At 41.0% G+C, this 9,480-nt stretch overlaps 2 protein-coding genes across 20 annotated transcripts in view; both read left to right on the top strand.

Annotated features, from left to right (window-relative positions):
• Positions 1 to 395: 395 nt before the first annotated feature.
• Positions 396 to 4,942, top strand: jpt2 (Jupiter microtubule associated homolog 2). Its single transcript, XM_054759511.1, has 5 exons — positions 396 to 566; positions 1,251 to 1,402; positions 2,628 to 2,779; positions 3,150 to 3,186; positions 4,005 to 4,942. The coding sequence occupies exons 1-5, from the start codon at positions 511 to 513 to the stop codon at positions 4,271 to 4,273; spliced, it is 666 nt and encodes a 221-aa protein (XP_054615486.1). The 5' UTR covers positions 396 to 510; the 3' UTR covers positions 4,274 to 4,942.
• A 2,537-nt stretch (positions 4,943 to 7,479) lies between these two features.
• mapk8ip3 (mitogen-activated protein kinase 8 interacting protein 3) overlaps positions 7,480 to 9,480 on the top strand; it is a 30,190-nt gene continuing 28,189 nt past the window's right edge. For all 19 annotated transcript variants that reach the window (XM_054759202.1, XM_054759194.1, XM_054759187.1 and 16 more), the window contains exon 1: positions 7,480 to 8,276. In XM_054759202.1, coding sequence (XP_054615177.1) covers positions 7,971 to 8,276 — 306 coding nt within the window. In that variant the 5' untranslated portion in view covers positions 7,480 to 7,970. The remainder of the gene's footprint in view (positions 8,277 to 9,480) is intronic.

Genomic DNA, 9,480 nt, shown 5'->3' with positions numbered 1-9,480 from the left:
ACTTTGTGTGACGCCAACGGATATAGTTGCAGCAATGTTGAAGCGTCCCGCCCTGAAATGAGTGACATATCGATGAACAAATTAACAAACGTTAACTCATCGGTTGCGATGGGATTGAATACCGACGTACTCCGACTACCAATCGGCTAAACGGAATAAATATAGGTTTGTCATTACTTTAACAGCAATGAATAAACAGAGCACACTTATCAGATATAGTTAGAGATTTAGTGACATTGGTAAATACGTAACTGTACTATATTAAATAGAGGTTAGGCTCGATAGAATTTCAAGCGTTTGTCTTGTGATACAAAACAAACGCACCCTATCCGAAGCAGCTCGGCAACTGACCAGTTATATTGCACGGTGTCATTGTGGGAAGGGCTGCCATTCTTTGCTGGAATAGGGTGGGCGCTCGCCTGCTGAGACCAGGAGGAACTTTACAAGTCGTCCAGTTGGCAAACTGACCAAGTTGTCTTCGGAAACTTGAAGCCTCACAACAAAACCACCATGACTTCGACCAACATGTTCCAAGGGTTGGATACTGGGTCAAAACCGAGCTCAAGGTGAATAATAAGTGACAGTGTAGACGAAACCCCAAACAGTTGCTTATTTTAAACGTAGGCAACCGCCTGACTAGCCCTTGTCATATGTGTCGATTATACGTCGTAACTTTTGGTGAATTTTTTTAAACCTTCAATCCAGTTACCAATGCTGTATTCCTTAAAAAGATGACTGTTACTTGATTCAGTGTTCAGTGTTGTCTCACGTTGGCAAATGTTGAGAATTAGCTTTCATGCTAACACCAGGCGTTGTCTCCTGCGGAAGTGGTAATCTACCACTGTCTTTGTGCTAGCTCTTATGCTATGTGGCTACATTGTTCTAGTTAAATCTTTCATTTTCTCACCATATATTCTACTGCTACAGTTAAGTTTATTACTATGGAATAGTCAGGTTTAAAACACGTATTGGCTTCACGTAACCTGAAAAATTCTATAGTAGAGTTTGTTGAGATATGGCGCCCTTTCCGCCCATATAATCATGTTGTCTATGTTAACTGGCCTTTATACTGCTGCCAGATCACAAAATATTACATCATTCATAATCCTCACACGTGTCAAGCAAATTGTATATAACACGCCACGTTGTTGTTTATCTTTGGCATTTGTCATTGTCTTTTGTAATCGGCCTTAAAAAGATTAGTATTCATATGATTGGATTGTAATCCTAAATTTGTGTGTTCTCTGCAGGGTGCTGCGGCCTCCTGGTGGTGGCTCCAGTAACCTGTTTGGAGGATATGAAGAAGAATCCCCACAATCTAGAAGACCAAATAAGATGGCTTCTAATGTGTTTGCTTCACCAGACGAGTCCCAGGCTATACCCAAACGCTCCAACCCTCCGGGTGAGATACGCTTGTCTGTCATCTTAATGGATGTGGAAAGAAACTGTGTGTGAAAAGTGTTACTTTCATGTGATAATCCCGGCATAGACCGCTCTGCTGTTCTCCTCCGGAACCCAAGACACTGATTGATTTTGAAATCGGCAGTTTGTGACACATTTTACCATACAAATAATATCTTCTAGTGTACATGTCGTAAATCCTGTGATACACATGGCGCCATCCACGACGGTGGTTTGAACGCTGAAGTTTTTTAGCAACTTTAGAGGCTGCTTTTATACCTTTCGGTGCAATTCCGACTTGCGCATTACTTGTGATTATTAATTTAAACAAATGATGGCGCAAGACAGCGGCTGGGTGACAGTAAACACCGTAAATCTGGGATGTCAAGTTTAACGTCTCACATTCATTTCTGCCATGATATTTATATAATTACAGGATTGTCCTGCTTTCCTGAGCTGTGTGTGAAATAAACATCTTCTGAAGTGCTGTGATTTTAGTTGTTCATATGTAGTATTTTTCCTAATTGAATTGTTGAGGTAATAGTTGACCGTTATGCTACATACTACTGTAGTTCCTCACAAGCAATCAAACATGACATGCAAGGACCACAAATAGTACCCACCATTGGTGAGTGGGATTCCCCCGAAAAATCCTTGTTGTTGGTTGGGTGTGTTTTTGGGTGGGGATTCCTTTTGAAAATGAGTCTTTATTGTTAGTTGGGTATATTTTTGTGTTTTGGATACTGCTATATCATGATAAACCTTCCTCTTCAATTTGTTATTAAATTAATATGCATACTTAAACCATAGCTAGTCTGAGTGGACAAAAAATGAAACCCGTTCAAACGGAAGGATGCCAACATCAAACTGGAATAAAAGATATGTAGGATGATTACTTGTCTATTTATCAGTGTTCACGTGAAACTTTATCAAAATGTGACCATGCCAAATACACATGACCCGGAATTACTATACTAATTAACCAATGAATTATGTTCAATATTTCACGTTAATTCAGATAGAACTTTTTTTTTTTTTAGTGTCCAGGAGTAGGGGGTACATGGCTTCAAGTCAAATGTCTGAAGGAGTGCGTGACTGTAAAAAGTTTGGGAACTACGTGTGTGTGTGTGTGTGTGTGTGTGTGTGTGTGTGTGTGTGTGTGTATACTTGTTAGACTGTCAGGAGAAGAAGAAATGTCAGTGATGACACTTCTTGGTGACCTGTAGGTGGGAAGAGCAGTGGAATATTTGGGGAACCTCAACCTCCAGTCCAACCTCAGCGACCCGTGCCTCCAGGTGGACCAACCAGCAACATATTTGGGTCTGCGGAAAATGCAGCTCTCCAAAGCCCAAGCAGAAGTCACCCAAATAAGCCAAAGGTAAAGTCCACCACGCAGTGCATGTTGTCGATATATTTATTTGGTTTTTCTGCTGACTCAACACGCCATCTTGTAAAGGGATGTTCAGAACTGATAAGTGACTGAAAGTCAATGTAAAATCTGCTGAGTGTTCTACTGTAGTGCTGCAGGCTCCCACAAAGGTTAATCTTTTAAATAATCAGTGTCGCCATGTCACACTCTTGCATCCATCTAGAAAAATGTTTAGTGCGTGGTGACCTTTTCTGTATTAGGAGCACAGTATGAAAAGTGATCTGTCGACGACCGCAGTCATTAATGCTGCATTATTTAATACAATTACAGCACAAATTGAGCTTTTCTTCTTCTTCTTTTTCTTTTTCCTTTTTAACAGGACAATCTAACCGTAGGACCTGAACCTGAATCACCAGGTGAGAATATTGCACAAAGCTTTTACAACGTTATTAGTATAAAGATTGTTTTGCAACAAATGTTGAATGAATTTTATTTAGCAAGCCAAACATCATTTTTATGGGCTTTGGAAGGGGAAATTTCAGTTTTTAAATGATTAATTATCTCTTCCTGAAAATATTCCTGCTGAATATGTTTAGCAGATCAGAGATATTCAACTGGAGGTGGGTGGAGCTTTTTTTATTATTTTTATTTTTTTAATTTAATGTAATTTTTAAAAATACATTTAGACCAACTTTGACTAACTGCTTTCTCTATCTCGGGTCTCTTGTTAACATTAAAATGGGAAACTTTACCATGAGCTCACTCCACCTCAATGAAAGAAGAAGAATTGAGCAATGTAACGTACTTATTTCACCGGGTGAAAAAACAGTTGGAAATTTAATGTTTTGTTTTTATTGTTAAATCTATTATTGGGTTTACACTCTTATCACCATACACACACACACACACACACACACACACACCCATACCCAATATATTTTTGAAAAAGCTGTGATATCGTAAAGCCGCAAAATGGTGAGTCTTTTATGATCAAGCAGGATGGATACCCAATGATGCCAAAACTTCTTTTTCAACTGCATATATCTTTTAGACCATTTTTGCTTGGTTTCAAATGGACAGTACAAAAATACATTTGCTAGAGCTGCGTGTGCACTTATAGGTTTACACAGGTGACGGTTCTACAGCCGTTTGACTTTCTGGACTTCCGCAAGCATGGCTTCAGACTTCTGTTCCTCTTCTGACATTTTCATAATGAATTTATTTAATCTTGAAGCACCTGTGGTCAAGGTCAGCCAGCCCGAGGTCAAAGAGCAATCCGTCTCACCAGCCGTTGTGCCAGCTAAGGAGGAACCTGCTGTTGCTGCTGCTGTTCTTCCTGCTGCTGCTCCTCCTCCAGCCCCCCCTGAGCCCTCCTCCTCTTCCCCACCTCCTAATGACGAGACTTCGCTGAAGAACCACGAGCCTCACCTGGGACCCAAGCCTCGTTCGCACAACAGGGTCCTCAACCCCCCCGGAGGAAAGTCGAGTGTGGTATTCTACTGATCCACGGAACACACCCCTCCCGTCCCAGTGTGTGTCTGTACAATTTTTGTCTGCTTCCCCTTGCATCTTCTCTCATTCCAACTCCCCACCCCACTCTTCTCATGGTTGTCTCACACGTAAAGGAAAGATCAGGAGGTTTTGTTCTTCAAAACAAATACAGACTGATCAGTTGTCCTCAACTTGTTGCACTTTCAACCTGATTGCAGCCCCTCAGCTCTTTTCCCAGTTCTCCTTGAAACTGCATAATACAATCACGCCTGATCAATCAGTAATCATTAGCGCTGTGAAATGGTTCCATCCCAATACTGTTACTCCAAAAAGACTTCTTTGGCCCTCAAGTTTTCCCTTTTTGTCAGTAACTCCATGAGTGACACCTTGTTTTTTCTTCTTGGCTTTCTCCAAACAGCCAATAGGAGAACTTGTCATCTATGTTCTCTTTTGCCTTGCTGTCCCTGTCAACCCAACATGTGCCTGACACAAACTGTTTTCTGTCAGAACTAACTCTCTTCAGGGAAGAAAATACCAAAAATTGACAGACTCGAAGATGAATGCAGCTGCTTACTCCAAAATGTTTCTGCTTCCCCCGAAAAATTCCATCTTGATTTTACGCGAATGTGTTTTTCTGCTTTGCCCTCATTGCTCGCTTAATCTGCCTTTATTGTTATTCCCCCCCCCCCCCCCCCCCCCCCCCCCCCCCCGGGGTTGGCCTCTGTTTATGTTTTAAATTAAAACAGTTGGAGACAGGGAACTCTGGACAAGCTTGTGGCCCACCTGAGTTCAGGTGAGCTATTTAGGTATCACCTCTCCACCCACTTCATGATGCACATTCAAGGTATTCTGGCACCAGCCTGTCCCCTTCTGTACTGATGTGCCTGGCAGCAATGAGTGCAGCAGAATTCAATCCTGTGTATTGCAATAAAATGTTTTTGGCAGTTGAATGGCTGTTTGAGCATCATTCTGCCAATAGTTTATTGGCAGATAAAAGGTAACGTGCAATACATTAGAACCATGCATGCCTTCCTAAATGTTTGCAGTAGTGTAAGAACAGTGCACAAAACGAGTCTTGTTTGACCAGTTCTTGACAATTCCTGCCCTTACAAAGTGGCCACTCACTTCCTCTGAACAAAATAGCTTGTACACCGGAAATCAGCACAGAAGCACTCTTTGAATTAAAATGTCTAGTAGTCTATACAAGGTATGTGCTGGATTGTCAGACTACTACAGTGTTTACCTAATGGATCCTAGTGCCACCTTGAGGTTGCTATTTGCAGAATTGTACAAAAATAGCAGTGCATTTTAACGACCAACATGATTCAAGTAATGTTGTAATAACCAATGTTTCAATTAATAACGGCTGATCTTTTATTTCCAGGCTTGTTTTAGTACAGTAGTTGCACAGTTATCCTGACCGTTTCTAACTTTTCTGTCAGTGCAATTGCACATGAAATATTCCGAACACCAAACACATTTAGTTTAAGAAAAAAAAACTTAAGAAATAAGTGCTAGTGATCCAGTTTGTTCAAATTATTTATGCTTGTCTAATAAGGCGCTCCAATTGAATATAGCAAGTTTACACATGTAACTACTGCCCTGTAAGCCTGGCCAAGGGGCCTATTTCCTGTTCCTGTTACATCCCAACCCTTTTCACCAGACCTAGCTTCAGTACAAAGATCAGTAAGCACTACTGCAATTAAATTATGATCCTTCTCTTTCCAGTGGTGTACAATGACAGGTTATACAGTGGCTGGCTGCATCGGGAGTAGCAGTCATTAACTGAGGTTGTCTTGGCCCAAAAGAGATTTTGTGGAGACCATGTACTCTTGAGACTTTAGCCTCATCTCTAGTAGATAAGTGCTGCACTCTGAGTCTATTCTTATTAACACTACGTTATCTTATGCACACATGTTAAACTGCAGTCAGTGATGCTTGCCGCTTCTAACATTTGCAGCATGTAGGCCACTCAGGTAAAGAAAACAGCACTGTGGACACTTTGAAATATTTTAATGTATGCTATGTCATATGTTTATTTTTCCCATTACCCTGTATTATGTACATTGTTGCATCCTTACACGGTAGACCAAGGTCCACTCACTGCTCTTCTGAGAGGTCTTGTGACTCACATCAATTTCAAACCATCATGCATGAAATTGAAAAGTTTCACCAATATAACGCCATGTCTTTTCAAACATGTCATTTGTTCAGGATCTCCATTGCTGTGTAGTGCTTTGAAATTTCATATGGATGGTTAGAAACCCTTCTCACTATGCAGTGCAATTTATACCACAATAATTGGACTGTGGATCATCTTGAGAATATCTTCTTGAAGGCAGAATTAATAAAATCAAAAAATGGTAACGCCATAACATAGTGGCCGTAAAGACAAAATGTAAATATTTCCAGCACTGACTGACTGATGAATGAATGATTTTTAAAACACTATGCAATTCTGATCAACATGGGTTATTGTTAGGCCTCAGTTAGCTGTGTTTCATTTTTCTTTGTCTAAAGCAGTGAAGCATCAGTTTCAGAGTGCATCGTCATTATTATTAAATCTATGGCCATACACTTTTTAGGGCAAGCACAGTGGAAACTAGGCAACTTCCGGTTTTTGCCTTTAAACTAAAATACAACGTTCCGTATTAAGTAGACATATAGGTTGCGTAAAATTACCATAGGTAGTGCAGCAAGAATGATGGCAGCTACAGCAATCACAAAGCCAACAAAATTAGAGAACTAATATCTTACTTCGTAGATTTAAAATAATCATTCAACCTCCACATTTTATTGTATGTGACATTTAGAAATGAATATACAACAAACATAGTGGGAGGAGACTTTCAAGCTGTAAATACCCAGAATCATACATATATGCTGCTTAATAACAATCAGGGGTGTCCAAAGGGTGGTAATGTGTCAAATTGCGACCTGTGGCTTTTTATTGGCCCACTGCACAGTGTAGAAAGAAAACTAAACAAAAAGGGAAAAATAAGCATAAAGTCACAATGTAAAAAGAAACAGCTGAAATCTTGATACTAATAAGACAATGCTTTGTCTTTTTTTGTAGCTTTTTTGTTATTTTTTTTTACAAAATTTAAAAAATATCAAAGCATTGTACTTCTCCAGTGTCAAACGATAACAATGAATTTTAATTTGAAATCGTGAACTAGATTTCCGGTTCATTGTGCATACTCTATGCAGGCTATGTGACGTCATTCATAGTCGGTCAGCTGGCTCGTGCATCCGAACAGCAAAGAGAACCTCTCCCATTGGGAGACATCACCATCACCAGCTTCCCCGGCGGCGCACCCGGAAGCATCGATAATGGAAGAAAACTATTCAGAGTGAACGTTTGTATTTATTCTTGTATTTATTAATTTATTTATTTATCCAGCCAGCAATGGCTGCACTCCATGGCCGCAGCTGCTGAGCAGGTGTAGAATTATCGACGAAGGCATCTTCCTCCTCGGCATGGCCCCGGAGAGGCCCAGCCACAGACGAGCTGTTCGGACGGACCGTACTTATAGTTTGGCTGTGACACAACGAGCTGGAGAAGGAGCGGCACCCATCTTTATCATATATTAGTCTATTTCTATCACCAGTAATGCGGAATTACACGTTACCCCTCCGTTGACCTGATCCAAAACACCTCCACAGTCTACAAGGCCTTGCCAGTCCTCATCTGGATCCCGCCGCCAAGATGATGGAGCTACAGATAGACGAGGTGGTCTACCAGGACGACTACGGCTCCGGCACCGTCATGTCGGAGCGGGTGTCGGGCCTGGCCAACAGCATCTACAGGGAGTTCGAGAGGCTGATCCGCAGCTATGACGAGGAGGTGGTGAAGGAGTTGATGCCGCTTGTGGTGAACGTCCTGGAGAACTTGGACGCTGTGCTGACGGAGAACCAGGAGCACGAAGTGGAACTGGAACTCCTGAAGGAGGACAACGAGCAGCTCATCACACAGTACGAGAGGGAGAAAGCGCTGCGCAAGCAGGCGGAGGAGGTGAGTCACCACCCGGTGTGGTGGTTGGGCCTCCAGACCCATCGGAACCTCCAGCTTGTGTCGCATGTTTGGTTACACATGACATGTGATGGTTGAGGTTGTACAGATAAGCATTACAGTATTATACTTTGCAGCACACATCTGGATCTGTAGATATATTGCTACTATACAGTCTATCTGAGTTATATACTATACAAGTATATCCTCAATTTCTCAATTTTAAAGGACGTGTAAGCAAGAAAATAAGAGTTCCATAAACTTTGCAGTCAACCCTATTAATAGCTGCGCATTCCCAACCTTTTCCATGCCCCAAAAGTTTCATTTTAGGTCCTCGCACACTACAAAAGTAATATCACATTTGAAGATGATGAAGACGATAGCTTTGTACTAAATTTGACCATACATTTGAATTGATACTTTATTTAAAAATGACCAAACCTGATTTTGTAGTTGTGTTTCAGGGAGGTGAAGACATTATTTATATCAAATTCATTGTTTTGTAGGGTTCGTTTCAAATAAATATGCACGCAAAATACGTGGAAACAAGACACAATACCAAGCCTGGTAACAAGTAGTTTTACTCCAAACACACTAGTTGGTTTGCGCTTTATTACTAGTGACTCTGATGGAGAATATATTACTAACATACTAAAGTGTCATCATCGTCATCTAGAGTGCCATATCTGAATGAGTAACAGTCTAACATAAACACATGAAAGATGTCTGTTCACAGCTGAAAATAACTCAAGAACACAGAAAACTAACAATAGCAAAAAACAATAGCTTATATTCATACAGAGATATCACATTACAAGCTTTCTGTGATGCAGTGGTGGGATCCGGATCCCAATGTTATCGTTTGATTTGCATAATTTCCCATGATGCATGTGCATGTCATTTTTGTGGACGCTGTGGGAAGGACAAAAAGTGAGCAAAAAACTGTGTTTCTTTTCTGTCACAAGACGGAGCCGCATGCGAGTGCTCTTAATGTGTAAGGATGGTGGGCTCAACAGGACCCGCTGCTCGTTGAGAAGGGTGATGTGTGCGCTCATGTTAGAGTCTCCAAAAGCCCCTACATTTGTTGCTAGTTGCTTATTTGAAAAACAGAATCTAGAGGGGTCTGAATACTAGGTTGGTGACATTGATCCCTCCTGCTACATCTTCTTGTTTTCTGGCAGAGTTAGATTGCTGTCTGATGTACAGG

This window comes from Dunckerocampus dactyliophorus, chromosome 18 (genome assembly GCF_027744805.1).
Source record: "Dunckerocampus dactyliophorus isolate RoL2022-P2 chromosome 18, RoL_Ddac_1.1, whole genome shotgun sequence".
Lineage (NCBI taxonomy): Eukaryota > Metazoa > Chordata > Actinopteri > Syngnathiformes > Syngnathidae > Dunckerocampus > Dunckerocampus dactyliophorus.
The sequence above is the reverse complement of the archived record's forward strand: the minus strand, read 5'-3'. Positions and strand labels throughout refer to the sequence as shown.